Raw genomic sequence first — 27111 nt, forward strand, 5'->3', positions numbered from 1 at the left:
TTCTTACTGAAAATGCTAGTTACTAAAAACGTGTAGTGCTACTAATAGATACTCTAAATTTAACCTTGGACTAAGCTGCAGCTTAGACTGCACTGCTTTGGACTCAATATAGAATTACATTTAGTAAGCTGAGTTTTATCATTATTTTTAAAGCTCTATGAAATTTGTTATTCAAAGTATAATTACATAACAATTATAACTACAAAAATAAGCTATAGAGACATTATTGAAGAAGCTATTTTTGTGATATTCAGAAGAGAAATTTCATCCTGGACTCAGTATCAGGCTATGCTTCTCCTAAACAACTGATTCGATTTGATCTTTAGAGCATTCTAAAAATTGGAACTAAAATGCTTTCCTTTTATTTCTAAGCTGCTAGTATCATATCAATTGTATGTTAGTCTTATTCTTCAATCTTCAGTAATTTTAAAACATATTTTAAACACTTTAAGAAACAAGTGGAACAAGGCAACGTACAAATAGATATAGTAAAGAAAAAGATAAAAGTAGATACATAAGAAAGATCAAGAAAAGCATCGAGACAAAAGGAACAGGAAGGAAGAGAGAGAGTAAGGTGGTAGTGTTTGCTGTGGGAAGTAATAAATAACAGTGTGCATCTTGATCTTAAGAAAGTGGCATGGCAGGAATATATAATTATAGACAACAGCATATTTCTTCTGAAATATCACTGTACTGAATCAGTCTAAATAACTGACTTCCACGTGGAAATATTTTATAATTCTGATTATAAAAATATTTCTCATAAAATGTGACCCATTTGTTATTTTTAACAACTTTATAGAAGTATCATTGATATATAAAAAATACACGTTTGATATTTACAATTTGATGAATTTGGACTCATGCATACGTGTAAAGCTATTACTATCTTCAAGGTAATGTACATATCCATTACCAGTGTTATTTTCAATTTAAGTCTGTGGAAATCATTTTCAGTTTCGCTACTATATTCTTCCTAAATATTTTTATCTTTAAAGCTTTGCAGTTTATTTTTCAGAATTCATACAATAAACTCTAATTACATTGAATCTTTACTCTACTTTCTGAAGTAAAAAACCTATTCAGCTCCACAGAGAATGCGGCTGCATACCTGAGACAATGAGTTGCATGCGCTTGTCTGCTCTGGCTGATCTATGCCAAATTAAACTAAAATTACCACAGAATACACTTCAAGATCAGCTGATTATCAAGCAGGTTTTAAAATGCACATAAAATACTATCCAAGATCTAATGACAACTATATATGATACATGTAGCATTTGACTGATTGATAGAGAAAAAATACTAAGTTCTCTCCATTTGTTGGGTTTTTCTATCCATCCAGATTTTGAGATGAAAGACTGCATGCCTTTCATAAAAAAGAAAAATGTCAAACACATATTGGATACAAATTACTTCATTCCTTCTTTGGGGATGAACACTCTTACAGAGCGGTACAGAGCACCAACATCTGCCTCAACCCCAGAAAATTGTACTTTCTTCATATCTTTCGCCTTTCATCTCCCAAGGGCTTTCTCTAGGTAGAATTCTGGGCATCACTGAAGCCAAAAAAACCATCAGAGAATTGTAATGGCTACTCTTCAGGTTTCAGTTTGCAGTTCATTTGGTTCTTTATTTAAATAGTCCAATTCCATTATGTAGTCTGTCTGCCCACACTGTGGCTTTGTCAAGGCATTCATAGTCATATATTAAGAAAACATGAATAAATCAATTATAGACATGGACGTTTGGTGAAATTTAGGTAATGATAAAGTAATTATAAGCAAAAACAATGTTCTAAGAGTTATTTCATCTGAAAAGGAATAAATACAATGCATTAGGATATAAATATCCCCATTTGCACAAAGAATATGCCTTTTTAAAATAGTCTCAATTGCAGATTCATCATACAGCATCATCAACTGGAATCAAACAGATGTGTACAATTTCCCAAAGAAATGTTGGCAACAGCTTTTTTAGTTTAACCAAAGAGAACAGTTTAATCAAAAGAAATGTAAGAAAATGATTCCATTATCTAACTGAAGACTAAAACTAATCAAAACAAATTGATGCCAATGTAAAGAAGACGACAATCATAACCAATCACAAAAAAGACCATGAAAAGTATAGCATTCTCTCATTCTTCTCAGAATTGTCTTTGATTTGTGTGTCTTATTCTTTAATTTTTAGTTGTTTCCAAGTCTATTTCACTAGTCACCAACCTACACATTCCAGAAGGTGCCATGACAGAGACATCATTATAGTTTCTAAAATAAGAATGTGTATATGTTCCTGCTGTTGACATCTTTATTTTTCAAAAACAGTATATCCCTATTTTACTATATTTTCTAATTATAAAAAAAAAAATTAAAACTGCAAATGCATAAAGTAGAAAGTGAAAATTCATTGTACAAATGGCAGAAATTTTAAAAACTGGAGTGTACTCAGCCAGACTTTATATATATATGAATGAATGAATACATATATATATATGTATTCATTTCCCCTGATATCCTTAGTGTACCTAAAATTTGTTTAAAACTTCCTCTGTTAATAATTTATTTCTAAGAAAAGGTATAAAACCCAGTGAACTTAGTAGCTTCCTTATCTACATACACAGAAATCAGTTGTACATTGAGTAGTTTCAACAATTATTCTCATATGAAGCAAACAAATCAATAAAGCAAATATTTATCTGAAATTCAAACTTGATTATACAATTAGCACTTTTCATTGTATTGAGATTAATCTCAACAAAAGTTATTCACTTTCATCTTTGCCAATGTCCAAAAGGAGGCTATAAGAATATGTACACACAAAAAATTTAACTCCAATTCTATCTCAGAAACATTTTTCAGTTCTTTAAATTCCTCTCTCAAACCCTCCTCATCCCCCAAACCAAAGTTATGTATCTCTAATAAAACAGGACCCTATCTTCATGACTAATATAATGGCTCTTAGTTTTCAATATCTAACATCACCTTTATAGAAATCCTTGATGTGGCAATGATCTGTAATGTAGTGTTCTTAATAGAAGTTTTCAAAAGCAATAATATCATGGCTTTACTTACGAGAGGTTTTGGAAGCAAGAAGCGTAACTTGGGACCCTCCTAAGAAGCGAAAACCCATTACATTCACCTGATCGTCTTCTGACTGCTTGGCAAAGCCTACAAAGAAAAGAAAAAACATCACCTTACAAAGACACAAGGCAAACACTTAATATTTAAAATAGGAAGCTTAGTTGATGATGAGTACTTTTTACGGCACTAGTGAAGTCTGAAGTCCGTGTGTGGACTATATTAACTTCCACAGTTGCTTCCAATTGTTAAAATTTCTGCCTCATAAGAACATGCTAAAATCATTTCATTTCCTTTCTTCTACTAGTTCATTCTAGGTCTGAGGCAGGAAATGCACAAGATGAACCTAGAATATCTGTCACACCAGAAAAAAGCTATCAGTGACTAGAGAGCTATATGAAAAGGACGTAAGAGCCATCTTAAAGAGACTACCACTGGCCAGAGATGAAAATATTTGAGTATCAAAAAAAGATAATAATTGCAATGGAGTAAAACACATCAAATATATTTAAAAGCACGTGTTGATATTTACACTAAAAACAAAAGAGAAAAGCCAAATGCTCACTACTGAAGAATTCTAGAGAATCAACTGAGCATTTTAAAAATCACTAACAAAGGCAAGGAATCAAGTACTTACCCTAATGACCCTATTGAACTGTACCACATAAGCAATGGTAAATAAGGGAAACATTCTTTGTACATAAATACACCAGCTAAAAATTGAAGAAAGCCTGAAAGCCATCATTTTTCAACTTCCAGTGAATGAATGGATCTGGGTATTGACTATCAGTAGCTATTACAATCACACAAAAAAGAGACAAACATATTATTTACCCACTGCTGAAAGTATATACCACCATTCATGAAATACTGTGGCCAAAATGATCAGTCCTGGAAAACTGGGGCCAAATTTACCCTCCCATCACAAACAATTGAAAAATGGGTATAAAATAACCAAACCATTTTTCAAGACATTAGAAATTAGCAAATGAACAACAGTCATCTCTGACAAACAAGAAACAAAACGAGTCCTATGTTTGCCCCGGTTTACCACCTAGAGAAAATTTCCAAGCCGCAACACGCGGAAGGGGAGCCCAAGAGCAACACAGCGTTCTTTCTGAGTTGAGGTGATAAGAGTTGAAAACCTGGAAAGGCCAAAGTGGCAGAAGTTCTCAAGACAGAGAGAGGATTAGCACTACAGCGAAAAAACTCCAGAAATCTGCAGAGTCCTCTTTGAGTATGCAACAGAATACTAATCCATTTAAAACCAATGATCTCAATAATCACATTAAAAATAAATGGTCTAAACACCCCAATTAAAAGACAGATAATATTGGATTGCATTAAAAAAAGCCAAGACTCAATTATATGCTACCTATAAGAAGTCCACTTTAAACATAAAGATGTAAACAACTTAAAGGTGAAAGAGGGAATATATATATACCATTGTAACCCTAGGCAAAAGAGAGTTGGAATAGCTATATTCACATAATAAAAGTAGATTTTAGAGCAAAGAATATTAACAAAGACAGAGGTTATTTCATAATAATCAAGACAACATTATAATCCTAAACTTTTATGTGTCTAAAAGAGAACTTTAAAATATATGAAGCAAAAATTTCAGATATGCAAAAAAAGAGAGAGAGAGAGAGAGAAATAAACAAATTGTAATTGAAGACTTCAATACTCTACTCTAAATAATTGACACATGTAAACCGAAAATCAGTAAGGATATAGAAGATTAAAAACACTACCAGAAAACTTGTCTTAACTGACATTTCATAAGATCCCACCCTACAATAGCAGAAAACCATTATTTTCAAATGCTCGTAGAATATTCACAAAAACTGTCCTAGTTTGGAGGCACTAAATAAGTCTCAATGAATTTAAAAGAATTCAAGTCATACAAAGTATGTTCTCCTACCACAGTGAAGTTGAATTCCAAATGAATAACAAAAGTTCTATGGAAAATCCCCAAAAGTTTCAAAACTATAGACCATACTTCTAAATAACCCCAGGGTCAAAAAAAGAAACAAAAGGAGAAATTTTAAAGTATTTTATATAGAATGAAAATTAAAAATATAATATTTGGTAATTGTAGGATGCAGCTAAAGCAATAGTTAGAAGAAATTTTATAGCATTAACCAACTACATTAAAAAGAATGGTCTCTGCTTTCACCTTAAAGAACTAGAAAAAAGAAAATTAAACCCAAAGCAAGCAGAAGAAAATCAGAGAAATTAAAAAGAACAGAAAACAAAAAATAAAAGTATGAAATAAATGAAACCAAAAGCTGGTTTTTCAGAAAGAGATAAAATCGATACACCTCTAGTCAACAGATCAGGAGAAAAAAAAAGAGAAAAAACACAAATTACCAGTATGAGTAATGAGTGAGTTGTCTTCACTCCAGATTCTACAAATGTTAAAAGGATAAGAAAATGTTATCAACAACCTTATGCCAATAAATTCAACAACTCAGATGAAATGCACATATTTTCTGAAAGAAAGAAACCAGCAAAGTATACTCAATAAAAAATAAGTAACATGAACAGTCCTATATCTTTTGAAGAAACTGAATTTGTAATTTAAAAGCTTTCCCATACACAAAACTCTAGGTCTGGAAAACTTCCCTGGTGAATTCTTCCAAATATTTAAGCAATAAATAAAACCAATTCAGCACACTTTTCAAAAAAAAATTGAAGAGAGGTAAATATTTCCCAATTCATTCCATTAACTCCACATTAATAACTCATAAGGAAGCAAAATTACATATCAATATCCTTTATAAATACAAATGTAAAAATTATAAACTAAAGTTTAACAAATTAATCCAACAGCCTATTGAAAGAAAATTACATCATGATCAAATGTGGCTTATCTCAAGAATGCACAGTTGGGCTACTATTCAAAAATTAATCAATGTAATCCACCTATTAACAGACTAAAGAAAAAAATGACATAAAATATTTCAAATGATATCAAAAAAGCATTGAAAAACTTAAATATCTATTCCTGATGAAACTCACAGCAACCCTGGTATAAAAGAGAACTTCCTCAAACTGGTAAAAAGTGAAAGTGAAGTCGCTCAGTCATGTCCAACTCTTTGCGACCCCATGGACTGTACCTGCCAGGCTCCTCTATCCATGGGATTTTCCAGGCAAGATTACTGGAGTGGATTGCCATTTCCTTCTCCAGGGGATCTTCCCAACCCAGGGATCGAACCCGGGTCTCCTGCATTGCAGGCAGACTCTTTACCGTCTGAGCCACAAGGGGGCTTAAGCTGGTAAAGGAGAACTACAAAATATTTACAGCTATTAATAGAACATATTTAATGCTTAAAGACCAAATGTTTGCTCTCACAATTTCTATTCAAATCATCCCAGAGGTTCTAGCCCAGGTTAAAAAAAAAAAAAAAAAAAGGCAAGCAAACAGTAAACTGAATCTCCAGATTGGAAAGCAAGAATAAAAGTGTTTTCACTTGCAGATGACATGATCCTCTATAGAGAAAATCTGATTGAATCTTTGTTTTAAAAAAAAGGTTTAACAAAACAATACATGGTTTAACAGTGTAGCATGATACAAGATCAATATACAAAAACCAACTGTATTTCTATGTACTAGGAAGGAACAATTTGAAATTGAAATAAAATACAATTTGCAAATGCATAAAAATATATTAAATACTTAAGGATAAATCTGCTTAAGATTTGTAAGACAGGTACATTGAAAACAAAAACTCTTAGTGAGAAATATCAAATAAGCCCTAAATAACTGAAGGTCTCTATTTTCATCTTAAGAAACTAGGATAAGTGGACCAAATTTTACCATGTTCAATATTGTTCAGATATTGTTTCTCTCCAAACTGATCTAAAGAATTAAGGCAATTCCAATTCTAAGCAAAATCCCAAGGCATTTTTTTAATTGATAAGCTGATTCTAAGATTCATGTGAAAATGTAACTGATCAAAGTTTCAAAGACAACTTTGGAAAAAAAATTAAGTTGGATAAATTACATTACCTGATTTCTAGACTTATAAATAGTAATTAAGACACTATTTTATGTGTGCTAAGTTGCTTCAGTTGTGTCCAACTTTTTGTGGCCCTATGGACTGTAGCCTACCAGGATCCTCCATCCATGAGATTCTCCAGGCAAGAATATTGGAGTGGGTTGCCCTGCCCTCTTCCAGGGGATCTTCCTGACCCAGGGATTGAACTAGGCCTCGTCTCTTACATCTCCTACATAGCGCCACCTACGAAGCCCCGAGACACTATTTGGTATATAGAAATAATGATGGACAAAGATAGATAAATGGAACAAAATGAGCAGAAATATATATATACATTCCAATTATTTATATAGTCTTATGATGTATAGTCAGAGGATTTTCAACAACTTTTCAAAGACTATTCAGTGCAAGACGATAGGCTTTTCAAAAGTAGTACTGGCACATTAGATATTTACATGCAAAAACAGGAATTTTATCCCTATCTCACACCAACACACATATCAACTCAAAATAAATAATATCCCTAAATGCAAAACATGAAACTAGAAAACTTGTAGAAAAAACATATGAGAAAAAATTTGTAACCTTGAGTTGGGCAAAAATTTTTTAGATATAACATTAAAATCATGATCCATAAAAGAAAAAAAACTGATAGGTTGGGCTTTAGCAAAATTAAGAATTTCTGCTCTTCCAAAGACATTGTTAAAAGAATGAAAATATACACCACAGACTGGGAGGAAATATTTACAAATCACATAATCTGATAAGGGAGACCAAAAAAGAGTACATACTGAGTATTTCCATTTTACAAAATTTTAGAAAATACAAACTTATCTATAGTGACAGAAAGAAAACAAGTGTTGCCTGGGGGTGGAGGGGAAAGGCTAACAAAGCAGAACAAAGAAACTCTTTGGGGTGATGGATACTTTCAGCATCATGATTGTAGGGATGGTTTCAAAGGTATACGTAAACACCAAAACTTACCGATGTGTACATGTACATAAGTTATACTCTAATAAAGTTGTTTTTTATAAAAGAAAAAAAATACACTGAAACTGTTTGTGAATTAAAGAAGGTATTAAAATGTACCAGAAGAAAGATAAGCAAATATTTTATAATCTTAAAATAAAGATCATTTTAAGCACAACATGAAAATTTGAAACTAAAAAAAAAAATGAAATGAAACTTTAAAATAAATTTTACAACCTAAAAAACTTTATATGTTAAAAGAGTACAAGTAATTAATAAAAATTACAAAATTTCTATGCTAACAAATAATTTAGAAATGCAAATTTTAAAAAGAGATGCCACTTTTCACATACCCATGTCAAAAATTTTAAGATTTAAATCCAGCTGCTACTCAGTACACACCCCGATGTTGAGTGTGTGACTTCATATAATTATTCTGGAAGTAACTTTGGTATTTGAATACAGTTTTCAAAAGTGCATATCCTTTAACTCAGCCATTTATCCTCAAAAAATTCCTCCAAAGAAAAACAGAGAAGTACAAAAAAGCTATGTACATGGTACCTCCAAACAACAGAAAGTGAAAGATGCTCAGTCGTTTCTGACTCTATGTGACCCTATAGACTGTAGCCCACCAGGCTCCTCTGTCCATGGAATTCTCCAGGCAAGAATCCTGGAGTAGTTTGCCCTGCCCTTCTCCAGGGGATCTTCTCAACTCAGGGATTGAACCCACGTCACCTGCATTGCAGGCAGATTCTTTACCATCTGAACCACCAGGGAAATAATAGAATATTACGTTGATATTAAAATACAAATTTATTCACAAAGATAGCCATATATTTGAGTACCATAAAAGACTGCTACAATAGCATGCTATTTGGTATAACATTTAAGTAAAATTTTTCTGTAAAATTTCTGGTATCATGACATACACTGAATGTCAGCTAACTTAACATCTATTCCCAACTCCTTTTTCTTAGCCCATCTACATTAGTTCTCAGCTCCCTTTACTGTAGAAGAGACCATGTGACAATATTATGGCTACTAAGCCATAAGTAGAAATCTCCTATGAACTTTATGGAAACATGCCTTTCTGATAAAAGTTATTACCATAGTCATCTCTCCTCTACTTCCTGCCTTGTAGTTAGATGACTTAAGCTAAAGCACTCTAATGGCAGAAAGTGAGGAGGGAAAATAGCCTCTTGATGAGAGTGAAAAGAGAGTGAAAAAGCTGACTTAAAACTCAGCATTCAAAAAACTAAGATCATGGCATCCAGTCCCATCGCTTCATGGCAGATAGAAGGGGAAAAAGTGGAAGCAGTGACAGATTTTATTTTCTTGGGCTCCAAAATCACTGTGGAAAGTTACTGCAGCCATGAAATTAAAAGACACTTGCTCCCTGGAAGGAAAGTTATGACAAACCTAGACAGCATATTAAAAAGGAAAGACATCACTTTGCCAACAAAGGTTGGTATAGTCAAAGCTATGGTTTTCCCAGCAGGCATGTACGGATGTGAGTGAAAGTGGAAGTGAAGTCACTCAGTCATGTCCGACTCTTTGTAGCCCCATGGACTGTAGCCTACCACACTCCTCCATCCGTGGGATTTTCCAGCAAGAGTACTGGAGTGAGTTGCCACTTTGAGAGATGGACCATAAAGAAAGGTTGAGCGCCTAAAAATTGATGCTTTTGAATTGTGATGCTAGAGAGGACTCTTGAGAGTCCCCTGGACAGCAAAGAGATCAAACCAGTCAATCCTAAAGGAAATCAACCTTGAATATTCATTGGAAAGACTGATGCTGAAGCTAAGCTCCAACACTTTGCCCACCTGATCCGAAGAGCCAACTCATTGGAAAAGACCCTGATGCTGGGAAAGATTGAAGACAAGAGCAGCAGAGGTTGAGACAGTTAGATAGCATCACTGACTCAATGGACATGAATTTGAAAAACTCCAGGAGATAATGAAGGACAGGGAAGCCTGACTTGCTGCAATCCATGAGGTTGCAAAGAATTGGACGTGACTTAGCAACTGAACAACAAATCCAAAGCAGCTATCTTATTGCCATGGAAGAAGCCAACATACTAGAGAACGCACATTTCAAAGAGAAAACAAAACTGGGTCTTTGATAATATTCACAAACCATCAGACCAGCTTTCATACCCACTTCTGGACCTCTTTAATCGAGATCAAGAAATTTATATTATCTTGCTTAAATCACATTTAGCCAAAATGACCCAATTATTTATATATATGTATGTATGTAAATATTTTCTGTATAGCCATTAAGCATATTAAAGGTTTTTTTATAATTAGAATATTCTCTACTAGCCAGGATTTGGGGCCCTAGATACCTCCATTCAAACACTGTTGATAAAGTTAACTAGTATGGCCCTTCAGAAAGTCAATTTCACATTATGTTTCAAAAGCTTTAAAAATATCACCCTTTGTTGGACTCTGTAATTCTGCTTTTAGATATTCATCAAAGAAATAATAATAAATTAAGAGAATCACTGATGTAATATATTTATAGTATTAATAAACTGAAAACAACATAAATGTTGAAAACTATAATGCTGGGCAAATGATTTTACAGATTTATGATACACTAGCATATAATTATTAAAAATCATAAAATAAAAATCTAATTACATAGAAAGGTATTTCATAACAATATGCAAAGTAATATTCTTTGGTGGGATGAAATGCTTAGAGAAAATATTTTTTAAAAGAGTTGGGAAATGTAATGAAATATAAGTAGAAACTGCTGGGTTGTAGAATTATCAGTAACTTTTGTTTTTTTCTTCTTGGTTATCCATTGCTAAATTTCAGAAATCTTTTGTAACCAGAAAAATTAAAGCTATTTTAAATATACAAAAAAGTGCTGAAATAAACAAATAGGAAGAGATGTAGACTAAAAGTTGTTTTATTCCTTCTCTATGAAGAGCATTCATTTATTTCCATTAGAAAATAAATTCGCAATAGCAACTTTAATATTAACATATAAAAGTCACATATAGCAAGAATGAATATATTATAGAAAGTAAAAAAGTAGCAAGAGTATTTATGTTAAATAATTACAGGATTCCAGTATGTTTAATATGAATACAAATCTGGAAATTCAAAAGAGAATACACTGTATTCATAAACTGAATCTTAGGGGAAATTTTTAAAAATTTGTCATTGAGTCCCATTGTTAAAATGAATAAAATGCAAATATATGCTGATGAACCTACGATACATCAAAACAACTAAGTCCAGAATCAGGACAGAAATGAATGAGTTATTTAAGCTTTCCTTAGTACTTCTACCCAACCAGAGCTTACACAGATTCCTTCTCTGGTCAAAAGCATGCATTCTTATTTAATCTCTATTGGTTTCAGCCATCTACAGTAAAGATTGACCACTCAGAAGCCAGTCTTAAACATTTTTCAAAGATATTAATAAATTTAGCATGCAGCATATACAATTTATATTGTCAGGATAGAAGACCAAGGAACTAGTATGTTTGTATAAGATGCTACAAAAGCAGTGACTCTTCCCTTTTTATAATCCTAATTTGTTACAAGAAAATTGACTAGGAGAGAGAGAAGGGAAGGGAATAAGAAACCAAAAGGCACAAAACTACTTGTTAACTACAGACACACAAGCACACACACACATGCTCATTCACTCAAATTCATTTAAACTAAAGAATAGATTAAGTGTAATAAAGAGCATCTTGGAGATTTTCATAGAGTTATATATAAATAAAGCTTTTTAAAAAGACTTCAAATTAATGAAAAGTAAATGTTAATCACTTTAAGTAGTTAATAACACAAAAGTTGACTTACCATAAATTTCTAAACCTTGTGGGAAATACTTTGTATTCTAAATCCTATCCACTAATGCAAGGGTGAATATGCATCTTACAGTCAACAGTGCTGAATTTTAATGATGGATTTAAAAGGGTTGATTTAATTCCCAGGTATTTTTTTAATTCCACCTCATCACCGAGAAAGTTAATAGATATGACACATTAGAAACCCTGGCAACTACAGATGTTTGATCCAATCAGTGTTTCTCTCTTTTCTAACTTACTCAAAAAAGAAAAACCAACACCTGGAGAAAGTCACAGATTCCCAAATTACCCCAAATGTTCACTGTGATATTCAAGCTTTATACATGAAACCCCTTCTAAAACATCAGAGGCAGAGAATGAACACTGTCCCTTTCAACTGCTGAAGACAGCGGAATCACAAACACCTACTTAAGAGATTACTTTTCAGAGGCATAAGAATATACTTTTAAAAGGTACATCTCTAAAAACCTACAATGAAGATGAATAATAAATATTTATATGCTTAGAAAAGGATATATTCAAAAACCTACAGTAAAGATGAATAATAAATATTTACATTCCAAGCCAAAAAATCCCACGGTCTAAAAAGAAACATTTGATGTTTTCATTTCTGTATTCTGAAGCAAAATAATGATTATAATAATTCTAATCAAACTTAAAAGGTACACTTTATTACCTTGTTGATATAACCCATTCGCCTTTGAACAGGCAAACAAGAGGAAAAAACCCTTGAGGTATTTTTATATTCTGACTTAACAATTATCTGATAATTACCCTATCATTACCTGTTGATGAAGGATTCCATTCTAAATTCTTAACATTTCTGATGTTACAGGCATGTTACTTCAAAAGTCCTACCTGGAAAGAGACTGAGAAGGCTGACTGGAGATTTGTTGGTATCAATAGTTAGTTTGTGGCTTGCAGTTTTTGAAGGCTGGCCTGGTAAGCAGACTAATTTCAGGGGAAGTCTAAACTTACATTGGCTAACTCGAGGAATGCCTGAAATTAAAAAGAGAGAAATACATACTCATAAATTTGACAAATAAGAAAAAAACTGTATTACTTCCCTAATTGTACTACATGGTAGCAACATATCTTAGTTTAAATGTTTGCTACCTGACCATTTCATCTAGCACAACTGAAATAACTGGAAAGCATTATCATAATTTATGTATTTACATTATTATCCAAAGGTACAAGGCAAAAATAAAATCTTAAAAAGGAGCATAAGTGTAAGCTCTGCCTTTAATAATAATATCATTTTTAAAAATTCACAGCTGAATGTTATATAAAACATTATATGCAGTTATATTCAATTACTAAACTGTCTTTAAGACTGTCAAAGCTCTAGTCCTAATCCAAGACTATCAGCTAAAATGAGCAAAGAATATGAAGTTTATATCAGGAATACTCTGTATGACCATATCTAATCATTTCTCTATCTCCCCAATCTTTTAATCTTTAGCTTTTTAATTTACTAAATATTCAAAGTACAATTAACAATTTGCAATAAATTATGAGCATGAAAGCAGAATTTGTCCTACTGAAGTTCTAATAAACTTCATGTCATTTTACATATCAAATTAAGAATATTACTTTCATACAAATAAATTTTTCCCAATTCATTTAACTTTACATATCACTTTTAAACAGTATTCTGAAAGGTTTACACAGTCACTCAATTCTCAAATTTTTTCAGAAAGTATAGAGGCATATTGAAATAGGCAATTTCATGAATAAATAACAATGAAGATTTTTATATAAGAATTTAAAGTTTTAAAAGCCATTCCTTTTAATATTTTTATAAAAAATGAAACTGAAACCAAAGCAAACTAGGCTCAGCTTAAAAATAGGAAAGCTGAAGAAGGAAATTTTGGAGACATGATCCCAAGGTAGGATTCCTAGAATTAGCAATACATTCTGTTAATGCCAATTGGAGTTGTGTGGTTTATTCTACAACCAAGCTGGGAGTATGCTTTTCAGTACTACTTATTCACAAGGACAGTGAGATATCATCAAAAATGGCAAACATACTGATATATGAGGTCAATTAAATACTTTTTCAGAGCATGTGGAGCATATTTGTCATTCTCTTCAATATAATCTATTATCCATCAAATTTTACATAGCTCATTTTTTGCTCATAACGAACAGATGTTAAATTCACTTCTCCTGGAATCCTAGATGCAAATTATAACTGGTGTCTCTTCAGAAAAGTCCCAGGGTATTATTTCCTGACATTTTGTGAGGTTTTAGAGGCATATGTATTTGTACTTAACAGTGATGAAATGTTTTGACTCAAAATATTATGGTAACATGATCTAAGCTACTGCTCAAACCACAACTATCAATATCACCATAAAAAAATATCACAAAGTATTATTCTTTCCAACTTCATATATTCCATACATCCCCAAATTATGAAAATATACCTACTAATATGCTTCCTCTACAATATATAAATTATAGCCTCAATTAATAGGTGCAATCTGGAAAGAACCAGGAAACTGAAGCCTATTTCCATTTCCTTCATTTTAAATGAATAGAATAACGGGGGAAAAAAACACTTCATCTCTGACAATTCTGTACATGCACAAAGAGAAGCTATCATCTATGTACTTTCAACCAAGTCTGAGCTAATTGTTCAAATAAAATTTAGCTGTAAACACTCTTTTAAAATTATACTGCTAAAACTGTGGCTCAGCTTCACTTGGACCAGGTACTGACTGAATTTGTGGTAAAACAAAATTAATCATGATCAACGCTAGCTTTACATTACTTATATCTATTTGAAGATTATTGCCCTAAATCTCCAAGAACCCAGAGCTAAAAAAACTAGTGGTATATACATGTTTTCAGAAATTGAAACAAATGGATTGCAAGCACTAATAAACCCAAAAAGGGTAATACATTTTAACTCAATTCACAGTTCAGTTAAGTCAGTTAATGACAATATCACACACTAGGGCAATGGTCAGCAGTTGCTAAGATTTGTAGAACCTCTCCAGAATTTCTTTTCTCTCCAAGAATTGTAAACCTGTTTCATAGGACATTTGGAAAACATTATTTTGAAAAATGATGACACATACTTAATAAAATGATTATGGCTATTTTTTAAATGATGGCAGCTTGAGAAGTTTTACCATTAGGGAAGAAAAAAAGAATATGAAATCCTTTAGAAATAAGTTTAAGGAAACCAAATCTTTAAAAATAAAAATTACAAAGCCAGTATTTTAGAATACTTCCCATCAAATTAAAACCTAAACATTTCAAAATATAATGTCTAGTATTTAAACATGGGATTTATCAGAGGCACATTTCTACTGAGGTTTACATTTTCTTAAGAAACTTGAAATGTAAAATAGCCTACCAATTAATCTTCAGGCTATAATTGTACCTAAACCTGAAGCCAGAGATGTGTAGAGGTATGTGTGAGGGTATGCATATGTGTATCTATAATAAGGAAAGAAAAAAATTATATGTATTTGAAGACTTTCCAAAGTTGCTAGTAGGGTAGCTTTCAGCTTAGTTGAAAGAGCCTCAGTTCAGTTCAGTCGCTCAGTCGTGTCTGACTCTTTGCGACCCCATGAATCGCAGCACGCCAGGCTTCCCTGTCCATCACCAACTCCTGGAGTTCACTCAGACTCACGTCCATCAAGTCAGTGATGCCATCCAGCCATCTCATCCTCTGTCGTCCCCTTCTCCTCCTGCCCCCAATCCCTCCCAGCATCAGAGTCTTTTCCAATGAGTCAACTCTTCGCATGAGGTGGCCAAAGTACTGAAAGAGCCTAACTTGCCCTAATTGTCTACCATCAGCAATATTTTGTTGGCAAAATAGGCTATTTGGCTTATTCAACTCTCTGAGTATAATGCTGAGAGAGAAGAAAATTTGGTCATTTGTAATACGCAAATATTGGCCTACTCAGTCATCAGACTGACTTTGTTCTACAGTTTTTTAACAAATATAATCACCTCTCCTTCAAACACTTCCCCTGCTAGCTTACTAGAGGAAATGGACAGTCACAATTACTATGGTGCGATTAATCACAAAATTATTTAACACTTACAGACAAAATTCACATCAAAATCACTCCTGACAGAACAGTTTTTCCAGAAAGAGAATTCTAATTACCCCTGGCACACCCAAGAGACCAGTATCACTGTCAAGAGGGAAGCCAAAATGTGCTTTAAAAAAAAAGGAAAAAGAACTTATATACCAGAGTAGAATAACTATATATTACACATCTATATAATGCCTTTAGAACTCTTTCCAGGGGCCTGCTAGAGTCATTTCGTATTGAAAACAAGGGGCCCGAAGCAGTAGCAAAGTCTGGTAGCCAGAACTTCCTTGATCCCTTCCTGTTATGTCTGGCTACGTACTGTGCTCCATCTGCAGTCATGTTTTACACTGCCCATGTCATGTAACTCTAATGCAGAAATAATGGAGACTAACTCTTATGGGACAACATAAAACCTCATTTGCTTCTCTTTTTCCACATGTAAAAGCAGGACTGCTTATCTGCAATACAGTCTGAACAGATCAGGTCAATAAAATGGAACAGTCTTTGAAATGTGAAGCTTTGTGTATAAGTAAGATCTAAGTGGCAACATATTATTTTTTTGCATACTAGGTGAAGCTGAATATTTCAACTCTACTCCTGAAGCTTAATTAAAATTTTTAAATATAGCATAAGAGATTATTCAAACTGCCTTTAGCTTTGCACTGAAATACTAAAATTTCCATATATTGTGATTTTTTTCTCATAGTTTGATCTGAATTTATAGCAAAAGGGAATAAATTACTTTCAATAATAACCTTTACAGATTTTTTTTAACTCAAAACAAATAATTTAAATAATAATACAGAATTTTCTAAAAGTTATTGCAAAATCTTATCAGTTACATGCAATCTTGCAAAGTAAAATGTAAATATTCATTATTAATATTTTTAATAACCCAAACTCTAATTTGACAAGTACACTTTATGTAAGCTAAAAGCTTATTTCTGTTAAAATATTTCTCATATAAATATATTTTCATCTTCCAGACACTATGCAATTCAGGTTGTTGGTACCACCACAACTACATGAGTAATTAAGGCCATGGCACCCCACTCCAGTACTCCTGCCTGGAAAGTCCCATGGACGGAGGAGCCTAGTAGGCTGCAGTCCATGGGGTCACGAAGGTCGGACACGACTGTGCGACTTCACTTTCACTTTTCACTTTCATGCATTGGAGAAGGAAATCGCACCCCACTCCAGTATTCTTGCCTGGAGAATCCCATGGACAGAGGAGCCTGCTGGGCTGCTGTCTATGGGGTCACACAGAGTCGGACACGACTGAAGCGACTTAGCAGCAGCAGCAGCAGCAAGGCCATTAAGTATTTTATTTATCTAATATTACCAATTAATATTATCAAATATTAATCTTAAAATGACTAATAAACTAAGACATACCATCCCATTAAGTCTGTGTCTAGAAAGAAAAATAATCAAAGTAGAAGATACTTTTAGAGTGCCTCCCATATAATCAGAATACTGCACAATTCAGGGACTTGAACCCTGCTCTCAAAGAGCTCAGAAATCTACTAGGGAGACCTAAGGAACAAAGAAATTCATATTATGATAAGTATTATAGCAAAGTCATAAACAAAGGATTTGGAGAAGACAAAAAGTGACAACACTGACCCAGCCAAGTTCAAGGGGTCAGATTCTTGATAATATTTCCCTACAAATTCTAAACAAAACAAGGAATAGGCCCACAGACTGAGTACACATGGCATTCTGATCAGAGAAAGAGGTGAATCTTTGGGGGTATACAGAATCAGACAATTTAGAATTCAGAATTGTTTTCCTTACTCTTTTTAAGTAAACTAAGATAACAGAGCATACAGGCAAATCACGAGTAACTTACAGACATAAGTAGTCAATGACAGCTTAGGTTTTGTTCAAAAAGTCATGAAGTTTCATTGTTTCTCATGACTCTGAAACAACTAATAATGAATGACAAGTATCTATTACGGAAATATCTATTGTCTTCTCCATAGCCAAATTAAGGCACTGAATCACCCTAAAGAGGTTGCTAGAGTCAAAACAGCAGTCCATAAAAAGAATTCATTCAAAGGATAATACCACAATTCAATTACTAATCAAATTTCACTTCTGAAATTCATTTTGTTCTAAATTATCTTTTCACTTACCATCAGGATTTCGCTCTATCCATCAGAGGCAATGCAAAAAGGGATAGGGGAGAAAGAATACAACAAATTATGTCATAAAATTACAGCACAAATTTAATGCTCATCTGCTTAAAATATAAATTAAAACTTTAAAGATTCATACAAATGACATAAATGGCCCTCCAATAAATATAAGCCAATTCACAGTTGAAGAATATAATATGAATAGCTGGAATCTAATAATATATTTGTTCTTCCACTCTCACAAGTCCATGAGAGGGTGTTATTCTAGTATAAATGTGGCAAAAAGAGGTAAAGATATATGATCTAACCAAAAACAAACCATATTCAATATGTAAATAACATCAAGAGCATTACATGAATTTTGGGGGAAGAAAATGAGCTAAAGGCAAATACATATAATTAATATTTCCAGTTAGCCTTGCTTATATTATGACTTTAATTAGTAGATATTATTATGGAACAATGTCTTTTTTTCCAGCTTGTCTTGGTATTCTTTTACTTTTATAGACTTGTTTTTACTCTAATTTCTAATTAGCTTTCAGCCAATTATTACCTATGCTCTTTGTTTTAGTAATAGTTTATAATCTTTCAAATTCCATCTATACAAAAGCATAATAGCTAAAAATGGTATGTGCAACCATAAGCTCACCAAATGATTTAATAACTTTATAGCGTAGTTTTAAGCTTTTGTCTACCTGCTAGGTATTCCATTTATTTATTTTAAATTTATTTTCAACTACTTTTCCTTAAAGATAAATGAAATAATTAGTTGAATTAAGGCATCAACAATTTCTACAACTATATTTTCAAGGAGTAACAAAGATAAAAAGTATAATAAGCTTTACAGTATTATAAAGATAATAAGTATAATGGAGATGTCCAATTAATGATAAATTATCTAGAGATTTTAGCCAACATGTCCTATTTTTTATTTCACAACTCACTGAACATTTCAATGTTCTTTTCAGAAATATCCAACTAAAATGTCCATCATTTCTTGATCCCTTACCGAAGTCTTGTATTTCTTTCTGAAGCCAGCTTTCTCAAAGCTGCTTAAAATATTTACACTACCTCATATTTTGAAAATATAGGTAAAAGGTTAAAGTGGTCACTTTTGGCTAAAAATGATTTTTTATAATTTAAAATAAAATTATTTACAAAGATGAAACAGATTTTGAAAACATGTACTAAAGTTATTAAAAAAAACACCTCCAAGTATAGAGTTGTCAATGCAAAAACCAGAAAATTCACTGAGACAAAATAAGAACTACAATTTTAAAAACATTGCCAAGGTGCCTCATTAGCACAGTAGGTAGGGTGACAATTACATAAAAATATTGCTAAGTAACCAAAGTGGATATCAATAGAAAAAATATGAATATGGCATCTCTAAGGCTTTTTAAACTAAGACAACTGTATAGAAATGCTTAAAAGCACAAATGCAACATTGCTGAATGTTATACTACATTTAAACTTTTTTTAAAAAAGCAATGACTATAATTTATCAACCAACTAATTGTCAAACTGTTACTATGAAAAAATACATTTAAACTTTTTTAAAAAAAGCAATGACTATAATTTATCAACCAACTAATTGTCAAACTGTTACTATGAAAAATTCACTATACAAAAACACAAATAAACTGTAAAATTGAATCCAACTTGAAATTTACAACAACTGGATCTCTACTGGTCTAAAGAGAACTTTTTGATCTATTAGTTTCTTGAAATAATACAGATCCTGTTCTTAAGTATTTTAACATGTAAGATACTAAAGAGTTTTATTTAATCACTAAAGCAGTGTCTGAAACTCTAAAGACTGCCTTAATATTAGAGTAACCTATATGGCGATTTTTACTAATTCAGACTAGGCTTTTCTGTTTAGTTCAAATATGTGAAGTCTGACTAGATAAATTCTTCTAGTGAGAATAAAAAACATAATATTCACTATTAATTGAAAGATATAATCAAACATTACATATAGAAATCAGCTGAATAGACTTATCACTAATTATTCATAACACATGAAAGTAACTTGGACAGATATTTTTTATTTAACACTATGTAATAATATTTTTTCTTTTAATAATATTTACAATGTGTTTTCCCACCTTAAACACTTAAACATTTAACCCACAACTCCAATAATTTAAAAAAAGGGATTATTAGGCTTATAAATATGTGAACTATATGTTTACCTGTTGGTCTGGAATAAGAAACAACAGCATTTCCTTCCAATTCAGGTGGTGAATAACTTCCTTTGAGATAAACGGAAAAGCCTACAGTTCTAGTCATCTCTGGTGCTATAAGTAATGTAAAAATAATATGTTACATAATTTTAGGCAATTATTATTAACAACAACTGAAATTAGATATACACTGCATGCCAGCTACTGTCTTAAGCATTTTACATAACACTTACATAGATTAATTCATTTAATCCTCACAACAACCCTACATGGTGGTCACTATTATTATCCCCATTTTTGGTGCATGAGGAAAATGGTGACAGAGACTAAAAAGCTTGCCCAAGGTCATATAGTTAAGACAGAGGTAGGAATTGACTCCAGAACAAGGGCATCCACCATTCCACACCACTGCCTCTCTTTACTCAGACGAACAGGCAGGATGAACAAAAAAAAAGGTACACAAAGGGAAAGAGAATTTGGGAGTGGGAAATAGTGCTTTATCATGGCTAGAACACAGACTGCAGGAGAAAATGAAAGGGGGAACTGGATATGCATGTAACTAAAACTGTAGCAACTTAGCAGATTGTACATAGCCTTCCATATTCATGTACTTGACCTCCAACATGTATTAGAGAGCTATAAAAAGTTTTCAACTGGAAAACATTAATTATCCAGAATGTTTTAGAAAGACAACTTGGAAGTACTGTGAAAATTTTGCAGATAAAGATGCCACCTACAAGTTTACCTCAACCACTAACCACTCATTCACTGATTCAATGAGTACTTATTGAGTTTCCACTATCTGCCAAGCACTCAGGTAAAGGTTAGTTATATAAAGAAAAAAAAAAAGATGGTCTTGATTTTTATGGGTAAAGCATAGGGTTCCCATCTAAACAGTGGCATAAAGAAAAACAGAAAAAGAGTTGAAAGACAATTCAGAAGTCATTTTATCAGAACTAATGACAACTTAGATGTACGTGGTAAGACAGACTCTATACAAATAAATCTTACAGAGTTGTCATTTATTACTGTCTACTATTTTAAGCATTATTACAAATATCATACATAGATTCATTTTCTAATTAAATCTAATCAATTTTCTGATTAAATTCAAACTAAAATAGTTCTGCAAGACAGATACCATTATCCCCTTTCTGAAGATTAAAAAAAAAAAAAAAAACTGAGGTTCCATCTAATTACCAAAGCAGTTTGCCCACGGTTACACTGAGTGAGTGTTAGAAAGTGAAAGTGAAAGTCACTCAGTCGTGTCCGACTGTTCACGACCCTATGGACTATATAGTCCATGGAATTCTCTAGACCAGAATATTGGAGTGGGTAGCCTTTCCCTTCTCCAGGGGATCTTCTGCATCCAGGGATCAAACCCAGGTCTCCCACATTGCAGACAGGATTCTTTACCAGCTGAGCAACAAGGGAAGCCCTTGAGTGTCAGAGCCAAAATTCAAATTCAGGCCACACTCCAAAGCCAATAAATATTCTTTCTAGTGACTCAACAAATAGCTCACTAGAGAAGCACCATTAAAAAATTCTTCCAAAATATAGTAATTAAGTACAATTGCAGGTCCATTTAGTTAAGAAAATTGCTTGAAAATCTGTAATTACTATGGTTCAACAGCCATTCATTGAATGTCCATGACTGATGTTTAGAGAGGAAATATAAGCAAAACAACACATTGATTTCAGGAAAATACCTGATATATTCAGATAAGAAATATAGCCATGAAATACATCTACTAATAAAAAAATTAATTAAAAAAACCTCACACCATGATAGACTTTCAGCCAAAAGAAAACACTTACCCATAAATTCAAAGGTGAACTGATCACCAGTTAGTACTAAAGGTGGTTGCACATAGATTGATAATTTGATCTTCTGCAATGCCACTCGATTCTTCAGTGTGACCTGAGAAAACAAAAATTGCTATTAACAGAAAATTACATTTTTTCCAAATTGATAGAATACTACAACTACTTTAAAAATAACAAATAATTAGAGAAATGCCATCTAAGAAAAAAATGAGCTATCACAAAACATAATGTGTAACATAAGTAGTAGATTAAAAAGTTCTACCCAGTTAGAAACTGGGCAAAGGAATCGAACAGACTTTTTCTCAAGAAGATATACAAATAGCCAACAAGCATATGAAAGAATGCTCAAAATCGCTATATGAAATACAAAGTAAAACCACACTGGAATACTACTGTACATCCACTAAAATGCTATAATCAAAAAGGTAAAAACAGGTGTTACCAAGAATGTGGAGAAACAAGAACCTGCATAAATTGCTGATGGAAATGTAAAATGGTATAGCTAATCAAGAAAAAAGTCTGATAGTTTCTTTTAAAATTAAACATAAGTTTATCACTTAACCTCATAATTCCTTATTAAGAGAAATAAAACAAATGTCTACCCAAAATCTTGTACACATGTATTCGCAGTATTATTCACAACAACCAAAATTAGAAACAACCCAAGTGTCCATAAACTGATGAAGTGACAAAATATGGAATATCCATGCAATGAAATATTATTCAGTAATAAAACTAATACAGTACTGATACATGCTACAACATGGGTATATTACATTATTAATATGTTAAATGAAAGAAGCCAGTCACAAAAAGACCACATTATTATTTGATGCAATTTATATGAAATATCCAGAGAGGGCAAATCTAGAGAGACAGAAAACAGATTAGCAGTTCCTTGGGGATGGTAGTAGGATTGAAGGTGGGGGTGTGGAGAGAAAAGAAAGCAACAGCTAAGGAATACGGGGTTTTTACTGGGGGGGACAAAAATGTTCAAAAATTAAATTGTGGTGATGATTCTGTGCATGCATGCATGCTAAGTCACTTCAGTCGTGTATGACTCGTTGTGACCCTATGGACCTATAATTGCATAGCATGTGAATTATAACTGAATAAAACTATTAAAAATGTTCTATCAATAGCAGACCCAAAAAATCTTCCCTCATATCTGGTGAATAATTACATCATAAAATATTGTATGTGTTAATTCTTCTTTACAGATGTGGCATGATGAATTATTAATTTTATCTAGTATCAGTGTATCACCTTTTTCAGAAGTTAATTGCTCTCTAAAGATTTCCTTACTAGGTAGCTATTTACTAGTTTAAATACATATGTAGTTTAAATACTACATTTTCTTCGATGGCTTAGCAGCAAAAATAGCTGACATAACTACTCTAGAAAACATTAAAGAATGACAATATTGACTAATTGACTACATTTCTAAGCTGGCTGTATTTCCAAACTGGTGCTCTTGGTTGATGATGCTAAGAAAACCCTCCCATTCCAATTAGAATTAATAGATAAGAATTCTGGGGTAATAGACTGCCTCAGAAATAGGGTGAGTATGGGCTGAGAAGGCCAGAACTTCTCTCACTCCTCCTTAAGAGAAACATTAGCAGAATTCATCAGGACCAAAGATCTTTGCTGGGCCACAGTGCTAAGGGAATCAAAGAAAAAGCTTAAAGATCTGGCTTCCATTGGGAACATTCTGTCTTTGGATTTGTATCCTAAAAATCCCAGCCTCTTTGAATCATCTCCTTTGGATAAGTTTATCCACATGGTAAGCCAGATTTATTACAGTCACTAGCCGGGTAGCGTTGCTAGACCAATCAAGTCACAATCTCAGGGGGCAGACCTGGGCATTGGTATTTTTCTTAACAGTTCCCCAGGTAAGACCTATGTACAACCAGAATTGAGAAGCTCTCTCCTACACGGCTTTTTTGCCTTGGAACAATTCAGTCTTGCCTCTATAGTATACAAGACAGATTCATTTCACTACTAATTAGCATAATGCAAGGGCATGGCTTCCCTGGTGGCTCAGTGATAAAGATTTGCCTACCAATCCAGGCGACCTGGGTTCGATCACTAGGTTGGAAGGATCCCCTGGAGAAGAAAATGGCAACCCACTCCAGTATTCTTGCCTGGGAAATCCCATGGACAGAGGATCCTGGCAGGCACAGTCCAGGGGGTCACAAAACAGCTAGACATGATTTAGTGACTGGGCACAAGCAAGGGCATACTTAATTTTTAAGAAAAGACATTTTTAATTTTCTCTTAGGTAAAAGGCATGTATCAACTATACCTTAATTATATACATATACACACACACATATATATACAAATTGCAGATACAAAAATAATATACAAGTATAACTGGCCTACAAACACTATACATATACAATTAGATTCAAGTAAATGTATTAATTTTATCTGATGTGTATATTCTGTACCATTTAAAAATAAACATAAAATTTTTGACTTGCAAAGTAAAAATTTTAAAGGACAATAATTGATGAAAATAAATACAATAAATATACCAAATGAACGATGAACCCTCAGATTTTCACTTTATGAGCCCTGGGTATGGGGGGAAATCTGCGTAACAGTACACAGTAACAGCGTAGATCACAAGTCCCTTGAAAGTCTATGATCCAACAGATTAGGTTAGTACCTCTAATTCCCATGAAGTTATGAAATGATCAAAGAGACCGCAAAATTTGACTGAGAAAGGAGAGTTCGGTCCACACATTTTGCCCATTTCTGGTCAGTCCCCGAAGGAGACGTTGGGTGCCTCTTGGCATTGCCAGGTCGGTATAAACACCCGACAGGTTTCTGTCATAAGCTGTATATGAGGTCACCCTGGAACCGCAGAGCAGGGCTCCACACTTGGTCCGCACAGGGCATGTCATTCATTCACACAAGCACACTATAGAGTTAGTAAAGTACAGCAGAAAACATGTTTACTAGGAGAACAAATTTATTATAAAATTCATAATACCTTTTTAGTAAAACCCTAATGATAATTACAGGAAGAACTATGCAAGTACTGCAGACAACATTCTTTCTAATGGCTATTCCTTTAAATAAATAGAATATAATTTAAATATTTTATTAATAATAATCCTTCCCTGGTGGCTCAGATAGTAAAGAATCTGACTGCAATGCAGGAGACCCAGGTACCATCCCTGCGTCAGGAAGATCCCTTGGAGAAGGGAATGGCTACCCACTCCAGTATTCTTGCCTAGAGAACTCCATGGACAGAGGAGCCTGGAAGGCTACAGTTAATGGTGTCGCAAAAAGGCTACAGTCTAAGGTATCATGACTGAGCAACTAAAACCTACATACTGGACTGTCAGTTCAGTTCCGTCACTCAGTCGTGTTTGACTCTGCGACCCCATGGACTGCAGCACGCCAGGCCCCCCTGTCTATCACCAACTCCTAGAGTTTACTCAAACTCTTGTCCATTGAGTCAATGATGCCATCCAACCATCTCATCCTCTGTCGTCCCCTTCTCCTCCCACCTTCAATCTTTCCCAGCATCAGGGTCTTTTCAAATGAGTCAGTTCTTCGCATCAGGTGGCCAAATACTGGAGTTTCATTCAGCTTCAGCATCAGACCTTCCAGTGAATATTCAGGACTGATTTCCTTTAAGATGGACTTTAAGATGGTTGTATCTCTTTGCAGTACAAGGGACTCTCAAGAGTCTTCTCCAACACCACAGTTCAAAAGCATCAGTTCTTCGGTGCTCAGCTTTCTTTATGGTCCAACTCTCACATCCATACATGACTACTGGAAAAACCATAGCTTTGACTAGACGGACCTTTGTTGGCAAAGTAATGTCTCTGCTTTTTAATAAGCTGTCTAGGTTGGTCATAGCTTTTCTTCCAAAAAGCAAGTGTCTTTTAATTTCATGGCTGCAGTCACCAACTGCAGTGATTTTGGAGCCCCAAAAATAAAGTCTGACACTGTTTCCACTATTTCCTCATCTATTTGCCCTGAAGTGATGGGACCAGGTGCCATGATCTTAGTTTTCTGAATGTTGAACTTTAAGCCAACTTTTTCACTCTCCTCTTTCACTTTCATCAAGAGGCTCTTTAGCTCTTCTTCACTTTGTGAATAAGGGTGGTGTCATCTGCATATCTGAAGTTATTGATATTTCTCCTGGCAATCTTGATTCCAGATTGTGCTTCATCCAGCCCAGTGTTTCTCATGATGTACTCTGCATCTAAGTTAAATAAGTAGGGTGACAATATACAGCCTCAACGTACTCCTTTTCCTATTTGGAACCAGTCTGTTGTTCCATATCCAGTTCTAACTGTTGCTTCTTGACCTGCATACAGATTTCTCAGGAGGCAGGTCAGGTGGTCTGGTATTCCTATCTCTAAGAATTTTCCACTGTTTGTTGTGATCCCCTTAGGCAAAGGCTTTCGCATAGTCAATAAAGCAGATGTTTTTCTAGAACTCTCTTGCTTTTCTAATGATCCAACGGATGTTGGCAATTTGATCTCTGGTTCCTCTGCCTTTTCTAAATCCAGCTTGAACATCTAGAAATTCACGGTTCATGTACCGTTGAAGCCTGGCTTGGAGAATTTTGAGCATTACTTTGCTAGAATGTGAGATTATTGCAATTGTGCAGTAGTTTCAGCATTCTTTGGCATTCCCCTTCTTTGGGATTGGAATGAAAACTGACCTTTTCTAGTCCTGTGGCCACTGCTGAGTTTTCCAAATTTGCTGGCATATTGAGTGCAGCACTTTCATAGCATCATCTTTTACGATTTGAAATAGCTCACTGGAATTCCATTACCTCCACTAGCTTCATTCTTAGTGATGCTTCCTAAGGCCCACTTGACTTTGCATTCCAGGATGTCTGGCTCTAGGTGACTGATCACACCATCGTGATTATCTGGGTCATGAAGATCTTTTTTTGTATACTTCTTTTGTGTATTCTTGCCACCTCTTCTTAGTATCTTCTGCTTCTGTTAGGTCCATACCATTTCTGTCCTTTA

The 27111-nt window shown here is 33.6% G+C and overlaps 1 protein-coding gene across 3 annotated transcripts in view; it reads right to left on the reverse strand.

Annotated features, from left to right (window-relative positions):
- The window catches only part of BBS9 (Bardet-Biedl syndrome 9), a 476883-nt gene that overhangs the window by 249339 nt on the left and 200433 nt on the right, over positions 1-27111 (reverse strand). For all 3 annotated transcript variants that reach the window (XM_061414167.1, XM_061414166.1, XM_061414165.1), the window contains 5 exons: positions 22094-22196; positions 20285-20389; positions 18084-18098; positions 12743-12883; positions 3072-3167 (listed from right to left, as the gene is read on the reverse strand). In XM_061414167.1, coding sequence (XP_061270151.1) covers positions 3072-3167; positions 12743-12883; positions 18084-18098; positions 20285-20389; positions 22094-22196 — 460 coding nt within the window. The remainder of the gene's footprint in view (positions 1-3071; positions 3168-12742; positions 12884-18083; positions 18099-20284; positions 20390-22093; positions 22197-27111) is intronic.

The sequence above is a fragment of the Bos javanicus genome, chromosome 4 (genome assembly GCF_032452875.1).
Source record: "Bos javanicus breed banteng chromosome 4, ARS-OSU_banteng_1.0, whole genome shotgun sequence".
In the NCBI taxonomy this organism is placed as follows: Eukaryota; Metazoa; Chordata; class Mammalia; order Artiodactyla; family Bovidae; genus Bos; species Bos javanicus.